Source organism: Gopherus evgoodei, chromosome 2 (genome assembly GCF_007399415.2).
Source record: "Gopherus evgoodei ecotype Sinaloan lineage chromosome 2, rGopEvg1_v1.p, whole genome shotgun sequence".
Classification (NCBI taxonomy): Eukaryota; Metazoa; Chordata; order Testudines; family Testudinidae; genus Gopherus; species Gopherus evgoodei.
The window spans coordinates 255,211,363-255,237,916 of NC_044323.1; the positions used below are offsets into that span (position 1 = coordinate 255,211,363).

The window sequence follows — 26,554 nt, forward strand, 5'->3', positions numbered from 1 at the left end:
CGGAACCAGAACAACTGTTTGCCTCCCTTGTCTTATGGTATGCTTGCTGAAGTTCCTTTATTTTCATGGGGCACTACTGTGTGTCCCTGGTGTAGCCCTTCTCCCGAATACCCCACGTAATCTTGGCATAGATGTCAACATTTCTTCTGCTGGATTGGAGCTCTGCTTGCCCAGACTCTTCTCTCCACATAGCAGTAAGATCCACCACTTCTTGTGTACTCTATGCTGTAGTGTTTTTGTGGCCTTGAGTCTCTGTGATCAGCTGTGCTGGCAAGTTCTCCATGCAGATCAAACAAGAAATGAAAATTCAAAAGTTCTCAGGGCTTTAATAGGGGAGCGGCTGTTTCCTGCATACCTGGCTGACGTGCAGTGGAGTTGAAAGTGCTGTCCAGTGTGGTCACCGCAGAGGCCTGTGAGACCTGAAGGCCAATTCATTTGAATTACACAGTGCAGTGTCTACACTATCCCCATGTTGACTCATGGTTGTTGAATCAAGTGCTGCACCTCTTGCACAGATGTTGATTTTACAGGCCACTTCGGTTGGTGGAAAGGACTCGGTAGTGTAGACACATACCTTATTAGATTTACTTAATGCGGCTTATGTCAACCTAAGTTTTTAGTGTAGACCAAGCCTAAGTCCCCAAGAAGACAGCAATAGGTCAGTGGAAGAATTCTGTCAACCTAGCTACTGCCTCTTGGGGAGGTAGATTACCTACACCGATAGGAGAATCCCTCCTGTTGGTATAGGCAGTGTCTACACTGAAGTGCTGCAATGGCAGAACTGTGCCCCTGCAGCATTTTAAGTGTAGAGAAGCCCTAGGGAATACATACTAGTTTTACCAGCACAGCAAAAGATTTATCCTTTCCCCTCCTTACCAAGGATACTGACACCACATTGTTTCCAGAGCCTTGGGAGTCTGAAGACGACCACCTAGCTCAGGACTCCAGCTCCCTTCTTCTTCCCTCCCCATCTCCCACAAGTAATCAGAATTGAGTCTTCCCTGTCCCAACAAGGTCTCAGGCATTGCAGACAGGGTTCCAGGGCTGAGGGTATTCCTCCTCACATTGGCAGCCATGGAAGGTATAGAAAAGTAGACTTAAGGCAACCCCAGCAACTATAACCTCCATTTTATTTGAACCCACCCTCTTATGCATGCTCCATTTAAAAGGGTAGGTACTTGCTAGACCCCAGGCTCAGTCTATTCTGCAATTCCATAGCAGAATCCATTCTACCCTTCAGAATTGTGCTCCAGAATCCATTTTGCTTTATTTTAAATCAGTGATTGCTCTCATGATTGTGATTGTGACACTGAGCCAGAAAGGGTTAAGCAACTTGCAGATGGAATTACCAAAATTCTACATTTTAAAGATTTTAATGATAATTAGGTCTATTCCTTATAAATAACTAGCAAAGCCATGTTAAATAGATTGATGCTTTGAAATGTAGACTTGTATTGTTAAATAATTGGAAGAAGATAGTGATTGTAGTACTCTATGTTTACCTATATCTTGTTAGAAATTAACAGTATCACCAGATGGTTCCTGTCTGTCACTATGTTCTAATGAGTCAAAGATCAAAGGAGAATATTAACATTTAAATAAACTGTGAATATGACAATATCATTCTTTCTCTTTGAAATATGTAATAAACTTACCTGTAAATGGCAGAAGATAGGCAGTTGCCTTATGCTAATCCATGCAGCTAATTACTGGTGATATTTAGGAAATAGGCCTACTTCAAAGACACAATGCTTCACCTATTATTTACCTGCTGTCAAGCTGCCAGAGAACTATAAAAAGAACTCTGGGTCCCTAATCCTGTTATCTCAGATCTGCTTTAAGCTTCATCAGGGAAAGTTTGAGTCACAAGACTTTGGTCCCCAGCTACAGTCTGGGTCCTCTTGATATTGGACTATAACCTATGGAATTTATTCTGAAAGAACTTTTTGCAACTCTAAAGCTCACCATCTCTGCTATGAAACTAAACTAAGAACTTTATTCATATCTGTATGTATAATGATCTTTTAACCTATACTCTCTCTTTTCTTTAGTACATTTTAGCCTAGTTAATAAGAATTGGCTGTAAGCGTGTATTTAGGTTAGAACTGAAATATTCATTGACCTGGTGGGTAATGTGTTCGATCCTTTGGGATTGATGGAATTTTGTATATGATGAATAAGATTTTCAGTAATCCTTATATTTGATTTGGCTGCCTGGGTGGGAGCCTAAGGCTGGATTGTTTTAAGGGAACTGTGTTTTTGGCTTCTAGGTAATCAGTGAGGTGTTGTAGAAACTGTTTTGTTGCTGGATTTGTGAATCTAATTGTTAGAAATATTATCATGTGCTGCAAAGAGCCACTTGAAGCTCCCAAGCTTCAGTCTGAGTATCACTGCTTTAAAGGGAGAGAACTATTAGAGAACATAGGCTCCAAATTTTAGCTTTAAAAATATAAATATATCTATCAGTGGAAATATTTTCATTGCATTTTAATAAATTTGAATTAAAATATCTAGTTTTTAAACTTAAAATATTTATAAGCCAAGCACTACATCACTGTGCTAGCATGAAGAATCATACTGACTGTAAACAAGATCAGAAAGTGTCCTGTCTAGTTCAATTTACTTTATGCATTTTATTCACCCTTGGCAAGTAGCATGGACAATGAAGGTGTTTTTTTTTTTATAATTCTGCATTAATGAATGCAGTCAGTTTAGATCACTTCCATTTGAATATATTTATCTAGTATTACATTTTCCAACATTACTATACATGAAAGTTGTGGGGAAAATACTTGTTTTTCAGTTAACTTTGTACACACAACAACATTTTGTGTCTTTCACACAGCAAAAGAGAAGAGACAAAAAAGACAGGAAAATGGATTGTAAAACTACACAAATTGGCAAGTGAAGTATCAAAGTATTTCTAACTATTTTGTAAATGGATTAAATTCCAGCTTGCTATCCTTTGGTACTTTGATATTTTTAAAGAACAGATTTGCTTAGCTGTCTAGCTACTGTTAGAGTAACCTCAGTGCCCACCTTAAGAAAGATGTATGCTTACTGGAAGGTGTTAAGAAGTCCCTTTGGTGTGAGAGCCATGTCAGAGCATAAGCGGTGCAATAGAACTGAACAGAATAATAATCTTCCTGTTCCAGCATTATCTGTCTCATTCAAAAAGTGAAACTGTGTCCATCCAAGCAAACTAAAAATAGGATCAGTTTTTCATCTTACAATACACAAATTGTGGGTGAAAAAGTAGCAAAAAATAAATTTTAACATGCTTTATAAGTTTGGGTTCTTAGTTGGCTGCATTGCCAATCATGAATGAATATTAGGATTTTATTTCAAGAGTTACATCAATAATTATACATACATTTGCTTAACCCTTTTCCACTAAGAAATCCATATTTTAAATCAATTTAAAATATATTAGTCTTTATCCTTACACATTGCAGTAATTTCATAAGCAATAACCTTTTAAACCAGTAAATAAGCAGTTAAGAGACAGAAGAGAGCAGTTTTTGTAAAACACATTTATTTCATAACATTCTCTCTTTTTACATGTGTTACTAATTAAAGTGTTTTTAAGAATTTTTCAAAGTCCTTTACTGAGGCCTTGGCAACCTCTGTACAAAACACCTCATCGGGCATGGATACTAGTTTGTCCAGAGAGATGTAGCTAGGCTGTGCTGGGTCATACTGTGCTCTTCCCAAAAATGTAAGAAACATATGTCTTTCTTTGACTCGTAATAGCTTTGAATTGAAAACCTAGGAAACAAAAGAAAAGGTTGAGTTTTATAAGCTTCAGGCTCTATAAGTACATCTAAAACTAAAAGTTTTGCAACTAAAATAAAAGTTCTGAATAAAAATGGAAGTTCTGCATTTTCCCCCCTCCATTTTTTTTAACCATTCCTCATTAAGTATATGAGTGAGATCCTATTCGACACTCAATTTTTTTTTGAAATTAACACTGTTGGAATTAAACAGAGAATCAATACATGAAGATAAATCTCTAGAAAGTAACTTCACACAGTGGATTCCATTTATTAGCAATTGCTTGGTTCCCAGCAAAAAGTTGTCATTATCTGGAAGTTGCCAATAAGCAGAAGGTAGGTTTGCAGAGCTGCAGCGAGGAAAGAAAGCATTGGGACGTGCCTTCCCTGCCTGCAGCACTGCAAGCCTGTCTGCAGCTGGTGTATGCAGGATGAAGCCCAGAGAACACCTGGAGATGTACCATGCCTCCCCATGGAACCCCAGTGCCTTCACTCACCATGGAAAACCCTGACATTTAGACTGTAACCTCCCTTGCCCTACCCACAACCTCCCTTCCCAGTCTGCAGCGCCAGGACTCCTGCAGGGGCTTCCCCAGTGGGCAGGGATGCAAGCACCCCAGATGGTTAACTCCTGTGAAGGCAGGGGGCTGCCACCAGAGAAGGAAGCTCTTTGATGTGCTAAGCCTGGGACTCCAGTGCCAGGTCAGGACGCACCCTGGGGAGCGCAGGAAAAGGTACCACACAGCCCTAGGATCTCCTTCCCTGGCTGCAGCCCTGCAAACTTGCCTGTGGATGGGGCCTTTATTCCAATCAATCAATTAAATAAAAAAAAAATAGTAAGCAGCATGCCTATTACCAATATTCAAATCCCATTAATATTAAAGGTAATGGGATGGAATTAGCTCCCGTTAACTGAAAATTATTAACATTGAGTTTGCTATTAAGCAGCATTCCCTGTATATGCTAACCCATAAATCAATGGTACTCTCTACCCTGGAATACTGTGTTCAGTTCTAGTCACTCACCTTATTTAAAAAAAAAAAGAATCTAGCATAAATGGGGGTTCAGAGATAAGTAACAAGAATGATTGCAGGCAAACAGAAACTTCCATATGAAAAGAGATTCAGACTAGGATTGTATTTTAGAAAAGAGACAAATGAGAGGATGAGGATATGATAACAGTACAAAATAATGAATAGTAGAGTGGTGGTAGATTAGGTACAGCTATTCACCTTTTATAATGCAGAACCAACGGGCTAGACAATGAAACTGATAAAAGGAAGTTTTTCATACAGTACACAATTAGCTTGTGGAACTCATTTTCACAAAATAACACTGAGGCCAAGCAGTAGATAGGATTCAAATACGGATTGGGCATGTATATGGCTAAGGTATCCAGAGTTATAGCAGTACGGATTAAAACAAACTCAAGAGTTTTGGGAGGAATATAATTTCTCATGCTTCAGAGCATCACTCAACTTCTTTAAGGGGAATTAAGATGACACTACCTGGGGGCAGATTACCCAGAACTGCTGACTGCAGGGCTTCTTCCCCTTTCCTATGAAGAGGCTGGTAGTGGTATGGTATTCTTACTCTGGCCACTCTTGGAGACAGGACGGGGGAGGGATAGCTCAAGTGGTTTGAGCACTGGCCTGCTAAACCCAGGGCCGTGAGCTCAATCCTTGAGGTAGCCATTTAGGGATCTGGGACAAAAATCTGTCTGGGGATTGGTCCTGCTTTGAGCAGGGGGTTGGACTAGATGACCTTCCAACCCTGATATTCTGTGATACTGGAGTAGATGGACACTAGTCTGTTCTGGTATGGCAGTGCCTATGTTCCTGCCCCCCAAAAGCTTACCATGTAAATAGGACATGGCACCAAGTGGGGATCAGAAGAAGGAAGAGTGTGACAATTAAGACTATTTTAATGGTTGTTAATAAAAATGACATTTTTTCTCCCCTCACTTCTCATAAACAAGATGGCAGAATAGAGAATTTTTAGGAGCAATTTGAGTGAGGCAAAGGAGGGGGCTTGGTGAAAGATTTGGGGAGGTCATTCCCAGCATAAGGGGTAGCATGAAAGAAGCAAAAGGAGATGGGAGAGGAGAACAAGAGGCATGAAAGCTGATGATGCTGGCAGAATGGAGAGGGCAGAGAAGACACAAAGAGAAACCAGGTTAGAGATCTATCTTCTTTCATTTGGCATTGCAATGCGTTTTTGTTATCAGATAAGTGAAGACATCAGTCTTCTGTTTGCATAATAGCTTGGTCAGGTAATCAGATTTTGCAGTGGAGAGAGTCCCCTTCTACAATGAGTTGGAAAACAGAGCTATAAGCCAATGTTTCAATATTTGCCCTGAAAAGGGCCATTTCACTTAAGATTGTCACTTGAGTTGCTTTTCGGACCACAAGGCTGTCAACAGTGTTCAGTCGCCATGTTGAGGGCTCTGATCCTGCTGAAGCACAGGTAGGACCACATGAAGGTTGCCATCTTCCTCCCTAGAGAGGATCACGGATGAATGATGAAAGACATGACACTTAAATACCATGTGCAGCACAATGGTGAGGCCGTGAAGCATCTCAAGAGGGGGATGAGGCAGTGGAAGCAATGAGTGCAAAAAGGGATTTTGGATGGACTAAAAATAGGTGCTAAATAGATCTGAGAGGAGACTGTAGTAGTCCAACCAGGAGCTAATTAGGTTGTGGACAAATAATCTGGTCATCAGGACAAAGGGAGCAGATTTTTGCACATGGCCTATGTGATGTGGGGGGGGAAGGGAAGCATAAAAAATAAGCCCGATTATAATTAAGGCTGTCATTTAGTCTCAGCAGTCACAGAATCTGTGACTTACAAAGACCTCTGTGACTCCAGCAAGCGCCAGGTGGCAGCTGCAGGGTCCTCTGCAGCCTGCAGAGGCAGGAAGCTGTGGGGGAGTCCTGCAGCTCCCGGCTACCACAGGTGACAGGGGGAGCACTGCAGCTCCCAGCCACCACGGTGGCAGGAAGGATACGCCACTACTAGCTACTGCAGGTGGCAAGGGGGACCTGGCAGCAGGGGGAATCCCTGCTGCTCACAGCCACCCCAGGTGGCAGGAAGGATCCACACTGCTCCCATGCACCACAGGTGGCAGGGGTGATCCACCAAGCTCTCAGCCACTGCAGGCTGCAAGAGGGAGCCCCAGGGCTCCTGGCTGCTGTGGGAGGAGGCCAGGCCCTCCTCCCTAGGCTACCTATTTTGTCATGGATATTTTTAGTAAAAGTTAAGGACAGGTCACAGGCTTCTGTGAATTTTTCATTATTGCCTATGACTTGTCTGTGACTTTTACTAAAAATATCTGTGACAAAATCTTAGCTTTAGTTATAATCCTAGGTGGCAGGGAGGATGGCAGCACCAACTGTTGTGGAAAAGAGGTAACAGAGGGCTTGGTTTGAAAGTGTGTGTGTTCGGTTTTGCATGAGGCTTGAAATGGTGATGATCCACTAACTAAAATGAGATGTTAGAGAGACAAAGATGAGGCTCATCTGGAGACAGTTTATATTTGTGAATCATCAGCATAAAAGCAATAGTTAATAGTGAGTGCAAGGGCCCCATCAAAGATAGAGCTCAGGCGAAAAAGTTGATGTGTCAAAGAACTGAGCTTTCAGGAATTCACAAGAGATAAAAAGCCTTCAAAAATGTATGCAGAAAGAATGGCTGAACATGTAGTTAGGAGAACCACCAAGAGGGATGGAGTCATGAACCTAAGGGATGATGTGAATAGTACCAAAGGCAGGAAGATGAATATGGAGATAGATACTGAGGCCATTGGACTTAGTGTTAGAGCAATGGGTCTCAAACTTTTATATTGGTGACTCCTTTCACACAGCAAGCCACGTGTGACCCCTCCTTATAAATTAAAAACACTTTTTTACATTTAACACTATTATAAATGCTGGAGGTGAAGTGCAGTTTGGGGCTAGAGGCTGACAGCTCGCGATCCCCCTCTCCCCCATGTAATAATCTCACAAGCTCCTGATGGATCACGACCCTGTTTGAGAATCCGTGTTAGAGAATTTTGAGAGGGAAGAGTGGAGATACGGGCAGTGATGGGAGGTCACACAAGATTTTGTCATTTTACCTTGGAGGGAAAAAATGGTCATCAAGATCCTAGATGGAGAAAGAGAGAGAGAAAGAATCCTCCCCAACAATCTGTTAGTTTAGCTTTTTGTTTGGTCTTGACTTCTTAAGATCAGCCATCCCATGGCTTTTACTTCAAGATTTAGAATGTTAGACTCAGAGTCATGGCTACAATCATTTAATTCCTTCTTAAACTGCCCTTTGCAGTTTTAAATTGCGCGTTTCACTTGTAAAAAGTTGCCATGTTCCACTCAGAGGTGACTGCATTTCAGCAGTGGGTAAAGCAAACCCTAAATATACTGTTTATTTTTAGGATGAAAGAAACTGTAAGGCAGTAGAAAAAAAAGTTAATTATCAGGAACTCAACTATTACTGAGGTGTATTGCAGAAAAGATTTTAAGCCGTTTAAGTAGTACACTGATGAGTAAAGACATTTTGTTGCTTGCCATATACATTCTAAAGGCAATACAAGAAATTACATTCAAGCGATTTAATGATATTAAACTTCTGCCAGATAAAATACTTAATTTAGAAACAGGGCAAATCTGAAAGAAGTCATTGCAGGAACCGCATTTTTAGAACTAGTTAAATACCTGATGAAGAAGGTTTGGATTTTTTGGATTGGATTTTCCAAAAATTAGGTTGAACTTTCTCCAGTGTCCTTCCTATTTCCCCCACCAACTGACAGGAAAACCTTAGATCCAGTGGTACTCAGACCTCAGTGGTTCAGGAGCCAAATTAGCGATTAACATTACCCAAAAGAACCACAGTAGTGTGAATTCACTGTTTAAATTTACTATTTTTATCTGTATATATTATTCTCACAACAAAATGACCAAGTATTCCACAATAATAATATAGTAAAAGCATCCTGATTGGTTAATAATTAAATCACACTGTTTTAGTATCATGTGCTGCAAAGAGCCGCAGGGGAGACATTAAAGAACCACTTGCAATTCCCGAGCCTCAGTCTGAGTATCGGAGGTGCAGATGATGAAGGCTCCAACAACAGTATTCAGTGTAGCAGGCACTTCTCTATATTGTAAATCAACCAGTAGAGGTCACCACTGCCATAACCATAGAAAACAAGATTATTATGTTCACTGGACCAAGGAAGAAAAAAGTGCTAAATGAGCTCCCAAATTGAAATCTTTAGCACATCTGCCTGTTGCTCCACTGAACTAGTCATGAGTGAATTATTACTAATAAAAATTGTTCTAATTTAAGCAAAGCCCCAAACTACTTTTTGCTGCCAGAAATCACTTGAAGAATCCATGTGGATTCTGGCAGTTGTAGAAATTTGCCCTCAGTGCTGGCCCAGTGAAGGAAATCAAACTGCTTGTTTTGATGGCAATTGCACTTTAACCCACAATTCTTAAATCTCTTACTTGAGGGAAGTTAGTAAGGATGTGGTGGGGAATGCCCATTACATTGTGCAGGTAGTCAAAAGTCTCTGTTAGCTTCCTTTTGTTTGCAGTTAAAATCTTGGGGATTTTAGTTACAATCTGCTGAATTTCATTACGTCGAAAACCAAGTTCAACCTGGCACATCTGAAAAACAAAATAATAAATCAGCGATGATAATTTGATTTTTCTTAACAAATCACTAAAACTTGTTATATTTTAAAAAAATAAGTTATCTGTACTATTAAGATATTGCAATCACTGATCATCTAGCTGTGGGTATCTAAACTATAGCGTCCACCACAAACATGTGGACAGTGCTATGTCGACAGAAGAAGCTACTGTCTCTCAGGGAGGTGAATTAATTATGTCAATGGGAGAAATGCTGTCAGCAGAGGAGCATCTTCACTAAAGTGCTATAGCGGTGCAGCTGAGCAGCTGTAGCACCGTAGACAAGCCCTTACTGAGGAGACGTCTTAAGAAGCAGGGGTGTTCTCATGAAAAACTGGATGCTTCTCAATCCTGTGAAGCCAGCCAGCTCTGCAACAGACTGAACTTTTTTGGGAGAAAAACTACTTTATTAGACAGGAACAGTAACTACTAAGAAGTGCAGACCAAGGGTTGCTTTGATTTTGTTTTGTATTGTAACCTTTTGTTTCCATCACTTCATCTTGTCTTTAGTACACACTTTCTCCTTTCTTTAATAAACCTTCTGTTTTACAACAAGTTGTGTGTGTTATACAGAAGTGGTGATTTAAGGTAAAACTAGTAAACTGGATACTATACTCCTTTTTGGGGCAGAGGACCTGGCATTTCTGTGATTAACCAGAGTCATGGGCTGGATACCACAGAGGAACGCTTCAGACTGTGGGACTCAGATGCACCAAACTTGCAAGGCAAAGACAGAGCTAGTATAGCCCAGAGAAGAGTACTTGAGTGGCTGAAAGGCTGGTTGTGTTAAGCAGCTAATACCCAGCTAGGCACAGAAAAGACACCCTCATGGCAGAGGCAGGAGGACTCTCAGTCCCGGGTGCCCTGAGAACCATCAGACCATCTAACAACTGATGGAAACAACTCTTGTCCACTACCAATCTAGGCTAGATTTGAACTACTGATCTAAAGTTTAATAGATTCTAAGGCCAGAAGGGACCTCTACGATCCTCTAATTTGAACTTCTGTATAACACAGACCACAGAACTTCCCCAAAATAATTCCCAGAATCTCTCTCAGAAAAACAACAAGGAGTCCGGTGACTCTCCATGCATCTGAGGAAGTGATGTTTTTTACCCATGAAAGCTTATGCCCAAATAAATCTGTTAGTCTTTAAGGTGCCACAGGACTCTTTGTTGTTTTTGTGGATACAGACTAACATGGCTACCCCCTGATACTTCTCTCAGAAAAATATCTCATCCTGATTTAAAAATGGTCAGTGATGGAAAATCCACCACGACTCTTGCTAAATTGTTCCAATGGTTAATTACTATCACCATTAAAAATGTACACCTTATTTCCAGTCTGAATTTGTCAAGCTTCAGCTTCCAGCCACTGGATTATGTTATACATCTCTCGGTTAGACTGAAAAGCCCATTATTAAATATTTGCTCCACATACAGGTACTTCTAGACTGTAATCAAGTCTGCAAGATTAAACACTATCTCACTTGTTGTCCCTGAATTATCTAGCCTTCAGGGGACTTATCTCCACAGTATTACTAGATTTAATTAGTGACTGTTTCTTCCCATCCACAAAGCTGATGACAGCAACACTATGTACTTCATTAGACAGACAGACACAAACTTGGGCTTTTCAAAAACATTCATTGTGACATTACTTGCACAGATTGGGGATTCAAAGTTCATTAAAAAGAAAGTGCTATTAATTGAAACAATCTGCTCCTTTCCAAACCTCCTCCTTCACCACACCCCTTCCTGATTGGCAGATTTCCAATAGTCAGGCGTTTCAGAGCAGCTATTTTATCTGAAAACAATAGATTTTTATTCATTTATGGATTATATGGTAATATGATTTCTCAAATAGCGTTACTGCACATCATGCTGTTGGCCTAGCTGGTGTGACAGCACAATAATTAAAGCAATATACAACTTACATTTTGAAAGGGGAAAGAAGTCCTTACGGAATTGCAAGTTATTTATCCAACAATTGTTAATCATGACCATCTGCTATCAGATAATAGGTGTCAAATACACTTTTTGGCAGCTCAACATCCTACCAAAAGAAGATAATCAGCTGCATATTTCTTGTTCCTAAATCCTCAGGCATAATTACTATATTTTTTGCCAGCTTGGGTTAAGAAAAGATAGCGGCCCAATCTTTCACTGTTTACTCAGAAAATGATATCCGTTGATGTCAACAGGACTTTTAACTGAGTAAATTATGCCCCGAGAATCCTCTAAATCCAAAATTAAAAAAAAATAAAACAAAGTGCTACTGCACGTGTGCTCTGAAACCTGAATGTTAAAGACCAAAACAGTTTTACTAGAAAGATCCTTAAAGTTATTTTAGATGCCCATATAAATACATTACCTCCTGCGTGGAATTTACATCGAAGGAATTTTAAATCTGTATTTTTAACTAGCATAGCTATATGATACATTGATTTATCAGATGGTTTTTAAGTTTACCTGCCAATTTTCTTTTATAGGCTCAAGACTGCCAGTCAGTAGCCTTGGAAGACGAACTACTAAATCCCGGGTCTATAATTTAAAAATGGGAAAGATTATTGTTATTGAAACCACAACTGTTAGAAATCCATCCATGTAAATCAGATACATATTTTAAATTCACAAATGTTTTGTTGGATTTTTACACACATATGCTCCTGAATTTCAATTCTAGTCTGAGGAAATTAATTCTTTCACTTGAAAATTCATTATATTTCCAGCACCAGGATTAGAGAGTCTGAAGAGAAAGGGGGAAAAAAAGGAGGAAAAGGTACTAATAAATAGCTGGAGTCAAATTTTACCATTTGGAAAAGGATGGGATTGAAAAGGTATGGTGAAACAGCAGGAAGATGAGATTAAAATAGGCCTACGGACAAGGGCATTTTGAACTCCACATCCTTTGACAGTTATCTTTCTAGCCAAAGAGCAGAGGACACCCTTTGGAGGCTGATAATTAAGGATTAGCCATTGAATGAAGTAATTAACTCAACTCCTACATGCATCAGAAGACTGAACAGACTGCTAATGCCTTGAAGACCATAAAGCAAGGAACCAAGCATCTAATCTGGTCTCCTGTGCAACCATGCAGAGTACATCCAATAGGTTTCTGGGATAAACACATTGTTAGGAGATTATGCCAGTATGGTATTTGTATACTATATGATGTACTTAAGGCCCTTGTTATATTGCAGAATTTTAAAAAAAGATGAAGTCTGTTTTATTTATTGTTTTAGCAGTAAGATCAATCCTCTGATGCTGCATCAGATGATAAAGCTGTATACACATTTGACACTGTTCACAGATGTACTGCCTTCAGAGGCAGTATTTTGGGATCCCTGGTGTTAAAGATTCAAGCTACTTGCCTGGGGGAGTTAAAGTCATGTCTTCAGCAACAGCGTGAGTGATAATCAATAACCTTGCACGTACACTATAAGTATTTTGAGGTTATCTATGAGCACCTATATTTCAATTCTAGCCTACTTTCACTAACAAAATACATAAGTATGTAGGGGTATATTATTTACCTTTTGCACACTTAGTCCAAGTTCTTTTTGGAAGAAACCCAACCTATTATCCAATCTTTCCACTGAAAAAGACAGTAAAAATGGAGCTCTCGAGACCATCTGTGCAACTGCTTCCTTACCAAATTTTTTTGATTTTAGGTAAGCCACTCTAGGAAAGAGCAAACAATCAGTGATGAACATTTTTTGCTTCCATTTATTCATCTAGTTGCTCAAATTCCTCAATGATATCTTGCAAACAGACAGATGTTTTAATATTAACATACAACCCTGCCAGGAATAATTAGGGGGGAAAAGTCTGCTGTTATCATAAAAGCAAAATACCATCCCTTCCAATTAACTATAAGCAAAATAAGAGAGCAAAATGTCAGTACTGAAGACAGATTTTAATTCTTTCCAGCTGTACTTAAAATACAGGTTAAAATAGTTATCTGCCTAACTACCAGCCTGTCTCACAGATTAAAAGCACCCTAATAAACATCAGGGCATGTGGCTATGATAATATACATTGCCTTCTGCTTATTTTAATGAAATACATTTTCATTGCTTTGGTCAAACTTAAGAAGGACCTCAATACCATCCTCACTTGCACAGTCCTATTATGCCAATATCACAGAAGTAGAAATACCATACAATGCCATGTATGGAGAAACTTTCCACAAAAAAGTAGATTAAACATTTTTAGACCTGTAGAAGTTATTGTTGTTATAATAGATCTCTACTTTTGGTCATTGGCCCCAGGATTTAGTTATAAAATATCTGGTTGCCAGGACACAGAAACAGTTGATCAACAACCTTTCAAGGGGAGCAGTGGGGTCAAAAAACCTAACTGGCTTCAAGACTGAGCTTGATACATTTATGGAAGGGATGGTCTGATGAGACTGCCTACATACAATGGCACATAGCTGATCTGCAACTGCTAGCAGCAAATATCTCCATCATCTGGTGATGGGATACTAGATGGGGAGGGCTCCAAGTTACTACAGATAATTCTTTGCCAGCTGTCTTGCTGGGGGTCTGAAAGGTCTAACTGATCGCCATATCTGGGGTTGGGAAGGAATTTTCCCTCAGGTCAGATTGGCAAAGACCATGGGGGAGGGGGCTTTCTCCTTCTTCTGCAGCATTGCCAATCTGACTGGGGAGGGGAGGGGAAGTAAAGTAGTGTCACCTTCCTCTGCAGCATGGGGTTTAAACTAGTGTAAATGGTGGATTCTCTGAAACTTTAAGTCTTTAAATCATTATTTGAAAACTTCAGTAACTCAGAGGTTAGGTAATCTATTATAGGAGTGGGTGGGTAATGTTCTGTGGCCTGCAATGTGCAGGAAGTCAGATTAAATTATCATGATGGTACCTTCTGACCTTAAAGTCTATTAGTAACATTTTTATGTTTAAGAGAGGTTTATTTCCTCTCCATCTGCTGAAGTTAGTGAAAATGGAATTCTATTTAAAATACTATATGTAGGACCCTACAAAATTCACAGTCCATTTCGGTCAATTTTAAAATTAGTCAATTTCACAGTTTCAGATGTTTACATCTGAAATTTCAGAGTGTTGTAATTTTGGGGTCCCAACCCAAGCAACAAAGTGAAATTGACCTAATTCCTGTCAGTTTGTTGCCAATAGGGTTCTGAAAAGAAATGATTTTCCTGTCACAATTTTACTCTGCTGCACTTCTTCCACTCAAATTTGCTAGATACTCTATTCCTTGCAATGAAACCTAGAATTCTGCAGAAACTAATGGCAGAGGTCTCCCATTTTCAGAAGAAGTCTCCTATTTACCCCTAATGAATGGGTTGTTCAAGGCCAGTTTAAATATATCATATACTTGGAATTGCCAATCCCAAAAATTCTAAAAAACACAGTGGTTTTTAAAATTTCACAATGTAAGTCAAAGGATTGTGGAGTTCTTTTTCTTTGCTTTCTCTTTGGTGAGTCATTAGGTTTCATGGTTTCAAGCTTTTCTGCAAAATCATGAGAGCCAGAAACTTACTTTAAAAACAAATTTAAAAAGTACAGCTGATATTTGTATGTGATCACCTGACACTAAGAGCTGGGACTTTTAAGACAGACACGAACAAGACTCATGATAATCCTGTCAGAGTTGGCAACCCTGTCAGATCAGCAGTTGTATAAAGCATGCTAAAGATTCAAGTCACCATTAAGTCTTTCAAAATAAACACGTTCGATGCAGCTGCACTACAGATACTGATTTGCAACTGTCAGAATTGTTATGAATTATGGAATGTTTTTACTTTTACAGTGTTTATCTCAAGTCATAAATGCCAAATCTATTGAAACTTTTGTTTTGTTTCCTGGCAACATGGGATCCATAACAATATAACATTCCAGAGAGTGATGTAACCAATATTGTGTCCATCTGTATTTAAGTGTTGAGGCACAGGTGATATTGCTTCTTTAATTCAAAGGATACATTACATATTAATTCAACATACAGCCTGCTATATCCTCTGCACTAAAAACTTATTTTTAAAGTGCTATGCAAGCATTTATGAATGTCAAATAAAAGATAAACTCACAAATCAAATGTTAAGTATATTCAAAATGAATTGGAGTGTATTTTTTTTTAAAAAAAACTTTGCAAGCCAAATGGCATTACAGGACATTCACCAAAATGAAAGTTTGACTTCACAGATGAGCTAGGTTGACTTTATCATTCTAAAGTGAGTATCTTGAGAAAATTAGAAGCAGCTGCAGACCCTTCAAAGTAAACATACTGCAGCATAGCTCTACCAGTAAATACTAGTTTCATATTGAATGTGATATAGGTGTCTTTTCGGTATAGACATATTGCTGCTCCATGGGAAAAAGGGTATTAATCTTGTGACAGCTAGCAAGAGTGCAGTAGATACAGGTCTGTTAGCATTTCTAGTCTAAATGCTAGCATTCAGGAATTTCTCTATTGGATAGACAGATTTGCTATGTGCAGAATTCAGGCAGACATAGGCAAAACCAAGTTAGGTTTTGTAAAAAGTTGATTTCTAGACCAATTTAAAAAACTGGGAAATTTTCTAAATAAAAAAAAAAGCCCATTCTACTGCAGTACTCGCACAAACTTAGCACTGGGGTGGTGAACTTGGCCAGAAAGTGAAACCGACTAGTTATTTCAGCATCCAAGTGTAACTGCCTCATCACAGTAAACAAACTGCATAATTGGGTAATGAAAAGTAAGGCTATGTTTACGCTATAAACCTTGGTTGAGGCAAGTTACATCAGCATAAAGTCGAAGCACTTAGTATGTCGCTTGTGCATGTGCATACTTAGCTCCTTGCATCTGCACTGTGCGTGCTCACCGGGAGTACTTGTATCGATGCAGTGCGGTGCACCATGGGTGGGTATCCCAGCGTGCAACCCACCACTGTCCAGCACATGTCATGGCAACACATAATGGGGCACAAATTAGTTGTGTAAGAATACATGGGAGCAAGGGGTCAACTTTCAGTGGGCAACTGTCTCCATCCCACAATGTCAGCTATATCAGGCGTTCTCAATCTTTTTCTTTCTGAGGCCCCCACCAACATGCTATAAAAACTCCATGGCCCACCTGTGCCACAATAATTGGTTTTCTGCATATAAAAGTCAGGGCCGGCATTAGGGGGTAGCAAGCAGGGCTATTGCCTGGGGCTCCATACCACAGAGGCCCCAGCAAAGCTATATTGCTCAGGCTTCAGCTTCAGCCCCAGGTGGTGGGACTCAGAGCACATGCGGGTTTCAGTCCCACTCGATGGGGCTTTGGCTTTCTGCCCTGGGCCCCACCAAGCCTAACAATGGCCCTGCTTGGCAGCCCCCCTGAAACGTGCTCACGGCCCCCCAGTGGGTCCCGGGACCCTGGTTGAGAACCAGGGATCTATATAATAATTTTCATTCCTTTTTTCAAAATTCCACAGATGTGTGAGGCCCTCCTCACTGTCCACCATCACTAACAGAAGCAAGGAGTCTACACAGTTCTGCACTCTTGTCATGAGCATTGCAAGCACAGGACACAATACTCCAGTATTTGCAGAGCTGCAAGAAGAGATGAATCAGCAGGGAACATGATGATTTCTTGGAGGACAGATTGCTGTGGGACAAAGCGAGAACCAATTCAAGGTTGTTGATGGTGTTCACTGAGCAGCTGCAGAAGGTGACACACAGCTTCTGGACCTGAGAAACAAACGTTGTCTGGCTGGATCACATTGTAATTAAGGCACAGGATGATAAGCAGTGGCTGCAGAACTTTCAGATGTGCAAGGCCACATTCCTGGATCTGTGTGCTGACCTTGCCCAACCCCTCCAGTGCAGCAAGACCAAAATGAGAGCTGCATTGACAGTGAAGTGAGTAGCGATCGCACTGTGAAACCTGAAACATCAGATTGCTACTGGTCACTCAGGAATCCGTTTGGAGTTGAGAAATCCACCACCAGGGCCATTGTCATGCAAATGTGCAGGACTATTAATAGAGCCCTGCGTGGATACAAAAGCTGTGTATCCGCAGCCGAGCCACGAGCTGCAAAAATTATCTGCAGTTATCAGCAGATTTGCAGGGCTCTACTTACCATGGCTGGGCTGAGGCTCCAAGGCACCCTCATGCTGGAGCCCAGTCGGGGAGAGGCGTGTCAGAGTCACGGACCCTCCATCTCCCCTCAGCCGTGTGGGAACACAGCCAGGGGCTGCTCTCAGCCCTCCCCACAACCCTGGGCAGGTGGAAGGTCCACCGTGGCTCCCCACAGCAGCTAGCCCAGCTCTTACTGTGGCCAGGCTGCGGCTCCAAGCCGCCCCCACTCCAGCTGGAGCCAAGTCAGGGAGAATTGCACTGTGGGGAGCCTGGGTCCCTCCACTTGCCCTGGCCAGGGCATCTGGGGGACACAGACATGGGCTGGGGGCTGCTTGAACCCTCCACCAGGGCAGGTGGAGGGACCCAGGCTCCACCGGGCTGCCAGCATGGCTCTCCCCAACCCGGCTCTGGCCAGGGCAGCTTGTAAACTGCAATTCTGCTAGGTTTAGCTATATCAGTCTAGAGAATTGAGTAAGCCATCTTAGCAGGTAGGCATGACATAGAAATCAGGCTCCTGGAAAAGGATGTGAGTAGCCCAAACCTTTCCAGCTTCTTCATTTGTTTTCTGTCCTCTGCTAGTCAGACACACTCCCACAAAATAGCCAGGCAGAAGAATTTTGTTGTGACTCAACTACAGTTTCTCATTCTCAGAGTAATTTCAAAACACACATTCCTACCTACCTAAATGTCATAATTGTAGGGTTCCCAGTCTAATAAATGTTTTTGAATTTTTGTTATGTTCCATTCTATGCATCCGATGAAGTGAGTTTTAGCCCACGAAAGCTTATGCTCAAATAAATTTGTTAGTCTCTAAGGAGCCATAAGTACTACTGTTCTTCTTTGAGTAGTGGCCGACTTAGATCTATGAGACTGTAGGATTCCAACTCCCAGGGGCCTCGCACCTAGCCCCCATAATCCCAATTGCCCTCCAGAGTCTGGACTGATTCTGGCAACAGCAGCCTGCTGCACAGCCCCAGTTATAACTGCATCTCTCTGCTCCCTGTTTAGAAAGCTGCACTTCCTTGCTGCCTTATTTCCTAGTTCATGTAAAGGTGGCAGACATCAGTAGATGTAGATCCCCAAACAGGTTGGGAGGCAGAAGGAAATTTGAGATGGGAATGGTGGGGGCACAGAAAGGCATGGGACACAACAGGTTTGTAGCACAGGTGCATAGAAATTGAGTGACTTTAGATGAGGAGGGAGGCATTTTGTGTGGATTTTTACTTAGGGACCTGCACGCCAAGCACCAGCCCCATATTTGAGATTTTAAAGCATTTACATGTTAGACCTAACAAAATCCCACTGTAATATTTTACCTATTTTATAGATGGGTAAATCAAGGTAGAAGGGATTGGGTTTATGCGAGTATAGTTAGCAGGCATAGGATTAATGGATCTTGGGCTTGTTTCATGAAAGACCTACCTTGTCTCTAGTGCCTCCATGTCTACAGCAAGAATGTATGGATTTTGGGTTAGGAATGGCCCCAGCTGATGATCTTCTACACCCACATCCTTAAGAAACAAAAGTCTTTTTCTTACATCTTTTTCAAAATCCAGTCTCAGTAGGAGTTGGCCTGCATGTGGACGTTTTTCTACTTTGGACAAATCAACTCCTACAGCAAATAAATCACAGACACTACGTTAGTTGAATGCTTAGTTAAACAAATTACGAGGAAGAGATTCATAAGAAACATAAGTACATGCTGCACTGCATGTATGAAGTCTTGAATACAACTTTTGTGCATATAGACAAAATATTTTGATTGCTCAAGATATTATGGTCAGAATAGCTTGTATATTCAGAACAGAACCAGATAAAACAAGCTCTAAATTCTTTCTAACGCAAATTTTGGTAGCAAAATTGAGATAGTTTATTTTTTGAAGAAAAAGACAGCAGGTTTCAGTATTGCAATCAGAGAAGTTAAGCACAGTAAGATGCATTTTACACCATATTCTGAACTGTGCAATGTGCAGGGATCTCATTTTGTTTGCCCAGAGGTATGTGCAGGTGGGGATCTCCCAACTCTTTCTTATATGGGCACAGTAAATGAGGGGAAAAATGTATTGCAAAGTGCCTTTGGTTACCAACCTAAATAGCTCTCATTATTAGATTGTTAGTCAAAGGCAATTCTAATACAAAACCCAGCCGCCCCAACAATCCAGCAATTCACTTTTTTCTCTGGGCTTTATTCCACACTAAAGGGTGTAACTTTTTGTCTGTGCTACTGTGTCATGCACTAACTGGTCCATATGGACCCTGCTGCCACACACTAAAAGTTCCCTAGTGTACTCTGATGTAGTCCCATTTAAAACAGTACTACGTTAATACACACTAGAGAAATTTTAGTGCATAGCAGCAGGGTCTACACAGACCATTAGCACACGGCACATTAATCAGGACTAAAATCTACAACTGTCTGATATAGTGTAGACAAGTCCCAAATCTCTTTGGATCTCCCCTCCCACATTTTTTTATTCTATGCATTTCTTGCACTTAAAGAAGGTTGATGGGGAAGGGAGGGATGAGATCACTTTGACTTCAGGCATCTTTTTCAATTTGAGGTCTTTTTTGAGAGCCAGGATTTTCCCCATTTCTCCTGCCCTGCCTCTTAATTTTTCTTACTTCTAGAGCCCTGCATGATGGTAACTTTCCTTCCTACCAAGAAGGAAAAAGTTGCAGCTTCTCCATAGCCAGTTAACGTTTCTTCAGTGAGCCCAGAGGGATGGAGGCTGCTAGAGTACAGCAAGGTGTTCCCTACCCCCAGGAGCTGAAGGTGATGCCCTCTCAGTGCTCCTAGCTTATGCTAGATCAACAGCTGAGGAACACAGATTCTGTCCCAAACTAACATACATTGCCGGTAACCCACATGAACAGCCTCTACTTGCGTTCATTTGTCCTGCATCTCTTCCCTCTACCTTGGATTGTGCATTGCTACACCTATAAAATTATGATTTGCAAGTTTACTGCTAAGTCAGTAAAATCAAAATATAAATTAAAGAATGCTCAACACATCAAGCGCAAATAATCTGCCTAAACGTCATTGTACTTACCCAAAAGCACTAATTTGCTCAGAGTTTCTGAACGATCAACATAATCTCTAAGTGTGAAAGAACCAAGGGGCAGGGGTGGCTCAGCTACAATCTGCACAGCTTCTTCTTCAGAGATCTCCTCCAAAGCAGACGAAGGTGGTGTATCTTCCCAAACTAGAAGTCATTAATAAGAGAAATGTTAACAGATTTGCTTGACAAACTGTTAGAATTTCCAGTACCTTCCCAGTCTGTCTCAAGAACTAGAAATTCAAGTATTTTCAAAATTTGATTTTACTAGTGTTGTTGCTTTCAGTTGTTTAGGGTATTTCTTCTGTGAGACAACTATGATTACCAGGCAACAGGAAACACAATTAGCTGTAATGTGATGAACTCAAAGGACCGATTCTTTCCCTAGCTCAGCCAGGACTTCCTGCTAATCCCACAAAAGTTTTTTTTGCATGCTTAACTTTAAGCATCCAAGTGGTAATATCATGTGCTTAAAACTAAGCATCTGTGTAAGTATTAGCAGGACTTTACAGTGCAACATGGGCAAGTCACTCAATCTTTGCTTCAGTTCTCCATCAAATATGGATAATATCAGACTCCTAGCCAGTGAAGAACAATTAACAGTTGGAATGTATCTTAAGGTCCTTGGATTGATGCTGCTGTAGCAATATCACCAAAAAGCTTCCTAATAGTGAGATCTATGAATTATGTAGTAGCCACACAAGGGAAGTTGCAAAAGCCACATCAATTGAGACATTTAAATGTATAAAGCCTGGAGAATATTAGCATATCTCTTTGCAACAGCCCTGTAAGGTAGAGAACTGCTGTTATCTCTGTTTAACAGATTAGGAATTTAGGTACAGAAATACTGACTTACCCAAGACTGCACACAAAGTCTATACCAGAGTTGGGAATTGAACCTATACATCTTGATTCCCAGTCTAGTGCCTTAACCACAAAATATTCCTTCTCACTTCTGTCTGATTTTTTTTAAACCTACTCTTGTTACACTAATTTGACATCTGTCTTGAAATGAGTTAGAAAAACACTTTTCTCTTTTTCCATTTTGTACACTTGTCAGCATTTCTCACATACTGTTTCAAAGTTTCTTCAGTTGTGTGGGTCTTTCACACAACAATAAGGGAGAAACAACTTTTTTGTTAGTTTTTAAAGAAAATAAAACTGAAAAACTACAAACTGGCAAGGACACTCAGGACCAGTGGCGTCCCTGAAACTGTCTCTTAAAAAAAAAATCCATTTAATAGCTATGAAGTGATAGTGTCCCTCTAACAAGGTTCTATATGTCAACACTTCAATTTTTCAGTACTGATAGTTTTAGCATAAACATCCAGCCAGTGTGCATAGCCAGTGTGGCTAGACAGAACAAAAGGTAGAGTTACAAGTTATATCATCCATCTGCCACTGTAACTGCAGAATTGTTTCTCATATTTTACCATACTTCGTAAAGTCTAGTTTTAAATGCCCTAAAAATAGAGACATGGCCTCTGGCACCTCTATTCCACAGTCTGTACAGAGCTCTCACTGTTACAGAGTTTTAGATGATTTTCCAGCAGAAGTTTCTCTTTTCTCCATTTCATCCTAATATACCTGTCTGCATTTCTGGGACCAATTCAGCCCTGGCATAAACAGACAAAACTCCATGGAAGTTGGAATATCTCACAGAGGGGTTGTAGGGCTTAATTAATGTTTAAAAACACAAAGTCCTGATCTGTGTTAGAAAAGGTGCATGTTGCTCAAGAATATATATGTGAGAATACATATCACTAAACAGTTTGCTACTCTTCCACCAATTTGCACATCTGACTGCAGAATCTCTATTTTGATGCACTCTGGGTGAAAGCCGACTCATCTAAACCAGATTTACACCCACTTTGCACTACAGTCACAGAGGACTCAATCCTTCTCAGTTATACACAGGGTTAGCTGCAAGTTTAGGCCAAACAAGTCAACACAGTTTAGGAAAATCACTTTTCTAGTAGTCCCCATTTGCAAAAGGAGAAAATGATTTGCCAAAGGACACAAAAAGAAGTCTTTGCCAGAACCAGAGTAAAACTCTGTTTCCTGGCTCCTGGTACTATGCTCATAGCCCACCTGTCTGCTGGGTGGAAGACAGGCCTGCAAGCAGTACCTAAAACAGTTTAATGATTAGTGTGTTTAAACTACTGTTTTAACACACTAATCATTTAACATACATTGTTATGATGATATAAAGGGTTAAAACAATCTCTAATACCTTATTTCACAGTTGCAGGTAAATGCTATTATAAGAATGAAGTATAATTCTCATACTTAGTACTTCCATAGCAATTTTTCTCCATACATATTAAAAGCCCTTTTCAGAGGTTGTTTTTTACTATCTTTATTTATGGGTGAGGGCACAGAGTGGTTCAGTGGCTTGCCCAAGGTCACACAATGAGTTTGTGGCACAATGGAGAAGAGAATTCATATCTCTATACCACCAATCTGATATTCTGATAAGCAGACTAAACTTCTGATTTGATTTAAAAGAAATCAGTATGGTTTCTGGATCAAATACTTGTCTCATATTACAGAAACTCTATATTAATACTGGGGTTCAAACTGAGCGAATCTTGTAAAGACTGTCCAAATATGCCAGCATGAACAGAACTGAATGAGTTAACAGCCAAAAGTAAAAAGTTTAAAGCAGGATTTTCAGTACAGAACAACAGAAGTTCCTACATTATGTTGCCAAAATGAGAATGCTTAGGTCAGTGGTTCCCAAACTTTAACAATCCATGAACCCCTTTCACTAAAATGTGAAATCTTGTGAACCCCCTCCTAAAAATGAATTATTTCCAGGGATTTAAGTTTAAATCTCCTCAGTATGATACTAACAACCAACAAATGAGAAAATGAGAAGATTCACTCACATCTCAATGAAGCAAAACAGCTCTCCAGAGAAAATGACCTAGTATCAAATTACTGAGGCAACTTAACGCTGTTACATTGACTACAACGCCAGCTGGTTTGGTGTGCAAAGATCTTTTCTTCTGCCATCAGGGCCATCCCTAGGAGGGTGCCCTGTGAGGGACCACCCATGTACAGCATAGGCCCTGCTGACTCTGCCCTTCATGACACCCAATTTCCCCATCTGCCAAGGACAGGGGTCCAAGCTGCCACCTGCACGCCTGGGGCCTCAGCAGCCGCCCTGCCCATCACAGGGCTCAGGCTGCCGGCCCACGCTAACTGTCGGATCATGGTGCTGGGCAGTTGGGGCCGGTAGCCCAAGCCCCCTGGGGCTTGGGCTACCGGCCCCAACTGTCGTGGGCTCAGGCTGCCGGCCCCTCCGCTGGCCGGGGCTCGGCTGCATGCTCTGCAGGGCTTGGGCTGCTGGCCCCTCCACTGTCCGGTGCTCGGGCTGCCAGCCCTGTTCTGCTTGGGGCTCAGGCTGCTGGCGCCTCCGCTGACTGGGGCTCAGCTGTCCGCTCAGCGTTTCACAGGGCTCGGGTTGTCTGCTCCACAACCGGGTCCCGCCTGCTGCCTCCCATGCCCCGGATCCTCTGGCTGTCATTAAGGAAATTTTTCTGGCAACCCCCCTCTAACATTATGCAAACTCCAGTTTGGGAACCACTGGCTTAGGCAGATGCCAGGTAAGATAGGCTACACAATAAAATGGCATGAGCCCTCATCACAGAAAAGCAGAGGAAGTATCAACTGAGATGAATGAGTCATGTGAGATGAGACATGGGATATGCTGACTAGAGAGTATATGAACTAGTAGCTGTGGGACATGAAGAATACCTAGAAAAAGGTGGTTTGAGATGCTGAAGGAGGACATGAAAGTTGGTGTCAACTTGTTAGATATACTGGACAAGAATGCTTGGAGACTAAGAGCCAACAACACCAAACTGATGGGACATGGTAGATTTAAAGTTTAAGTTAAATTAAAGTTCTTAAAGTTTCTTACCCTCATATAATGTTTCTGTATCTGAGCTGGGTATTACTTCTGCTTGCTGCTGGTAGTGGTTTACTGGAGAAAGTAAGTTATTTTCTGAAGAAACAATTTGTCCATTACTTGAGTTGGTGGACTGTAAACGGCTCCCCAGAGATACAGATTGGTAGGTCTTCAATCCACGCTGAAAAAACTGATTATCAGTACACAGCAAAGATAGAACTGAAAGCTCATGTAACTGCATCCACGTTCTGTGAGTTCTTCTCAGTTGCTGAATAGAATTAGCAACATTACTTGTTTTCACTGATGAGCACCATATGCTTATCTGCCGAGCCCAAAAAGCCATCTTCTACATAAATACAGTTCCCTGCTAAGGAAAATCAGCACTTAATTATAGGGAGAAAATTGTCAGGAATAAAGCAATGCACCTCACTGTTCATACAAACTAGGTCAAAAGTTTAGGAAGCAGCTTTGTCAAAATTAAAGCAGAAGTAGGTCTGTGTATCTAATGTCATTCAGCTGCCTTGTAAATTTACAAATGTGATATGCTATAAAATACATAATTGAACACAATAAAAACTATTTAAAAATCTCAAACTGAAACAGTTTGCATTAAGTGTTAATTCTCAATAATCTCTTTATGGAAAAAAAAGAGAGAATCGGGGCACCACAGTATCAAGTCTCTTGATGGGACACTGCCAGACTGTCCTTTGGTTCTGTTTGTACAAGAATATAGCACAGGGAGGTCCTGGTCCACAACTAAAGCTACTAGGTGTTAGGCTAATACACATAAATTAATTATAACAACACATTTAGTCTGGTTATGAGCATGCAATGAATAATGTATCTTGAAAGACAAGGCAGCTCCCCCTAGCCCAACAGGTACATTGCTCGTTTAGGCTATGGCTACAGTAGAGAGCTTACAGCAATGCCCCCCAACGCAGCTAAGTCAAGGGGAGATGCTCTCCCACCAAGTAGTGCAGTCCACACCAGTGCTTAAGTTGGTGTGACTTATGTCACTCAGAAGGTGCCTCATTCACATGCCTGAGTGACATAAGTTCTGCCACTTACGTTGGTATGGCAAACACACTACTATGTGCTCCTGCTCTGAGACAGATCCCAGAGGTAGGCCGATGCCAAGGACACTTAGCTCCCCAGGACACATGAAGCAGGAGCACCCAGCAGACCTATGGATAATGCCGTGCTTAAAGTGGTCTGAAAACAGCAGGAAAGTCTGACTCTAACAAAACCCCCGTCAAAGTAAAGTGTCATGCACAGGAATCAAACAATTCACAATTTCTTGTATTACAGAATCACATGCACCCGTTAGCTCACAAAGCCCCTTACAAATATTGTCACTGTTTTCAGGTGAGACAACAGCCCTCATACAAGTAATTAAAACCCAAGACATCCTAGGACTGGGGGGGCGCAGGGACACTCAGTGGGGCTGGCTGGGGGCGCAGGGACACTCAGTGGGGCTGGCTGGGGGCGCAGGGACACTCAGTGGGGCTGGCTGGGGGCGCTCAGACCGTGCCTGGGGTGCTGCCTCTGCCCTCCCTGGCGCGTCCGTGCCCGGAGCCCGGCTCTGAGCCTGTCCCTCCGAGGTGCTGGGCTGGCGGGAGGCGCGGCGAAGCTCGCCTCGCCCCCCCGACACAGGCCCTGCGGCAGAGGGACGGAAGCGGGGCTGTGAGGCGACCCCGCTGGGAGAAGCCCTGGGGCCGCAAAGCGCCTGGCAGAGGGAACCGACCCTGGCTCCGGCCGCGGGACCCAGGCGGCTGAACACGGCGGGGAGGGTCTCACCTGAGGCGGCGGCGAGGCCTTGTGCCGCGCCACTGACTCCTCCTGTCGCGCCGCCCCCTCCCGGCAGGTCTGCGCGCAGTGACCCTGCCTCGCCCACCCCCTACCCCCACGTGCTGCAGAGGCGCTTCCTGCCGGGCGAGACCATCTGCCGGCGGGTGGGGGTGGAGACTCTCTTCCCTCTCCCCGCACGCGCAGTAATTCTCCGCCCCAACTCCCCCGCCTCGGCGGGGCCTGGTCC

General features: G+C 41.7%; 1 protein-coding gene across 2 annotated transcripts; it reads right to left on the reverse strand.

Annotated features, from left to right (window-relative positions):
• Window positions 1–3,513: 3,513 nt before the first annotated feature.
• On the reverse strand, window positions 3,514–26,405 carry MTERF3 (mitochondrial transcription termination factor 3). Of its 2 annotated transcripts, none has more exons than XM_030553525.1 (8): window positions 26,317–26,405; window positions 24,532–24,883; window positions 20,598–20,750; window positions 18,970–19,159; window positions 12,999–13,146; window positions 11,935–12,006; window positions 9,278–9,439; window positions 3,514–3,768 (listed from the first exon to the last, which is right to left on the reverse strand). In XM_030553525.1, the coding sequence occupies exons 2-8, from the start codon at window positions 24,860–24,862 to the stop codon at window positions 3,574–3,576; spliced, it is 1,251 nt and encodes a 416-aa protein (XP_030409385.1). In that variant the 5' UTR covers window positions 24,863–24,883; window positions 26,317–26,405; the 3' UTR covers window positions 3,514–3,573. The 2 variants fall into 2 exon arrangements, with proteins under 2 accessions (XP_030409385.1, XP_030409386.1); XM_030553526.1 differs by having other exon boundaries at window positions 24,532–24,886.
• Window positions 26,406–26,554: the final 149 nt, after the last annotated feature.

Coding starts and splice junctions, on each gene's coding strand:
- MTERF3 (XM_030553525.1), bottom strand. CDS start 24,862: ATGGCTTTTTGGGCTCGGCAGATAAGCATATGGTGCTCATCAGTGAAA. Junction 9,440..11,934: donor CTATAAAAGAAAATTGGCAG/GTAAACTTAAAA, acceptor TTTGTTTTTCAG/ATGTGCCAGGTTGAACTTGG. Junction 3,769..9,277: donor TCCTTACTAACTTCCCTCAA/GTAAGAGATTTA, acceptor TTTGTTTCCTAG/GTTTTCAATTCAAAGCTATT.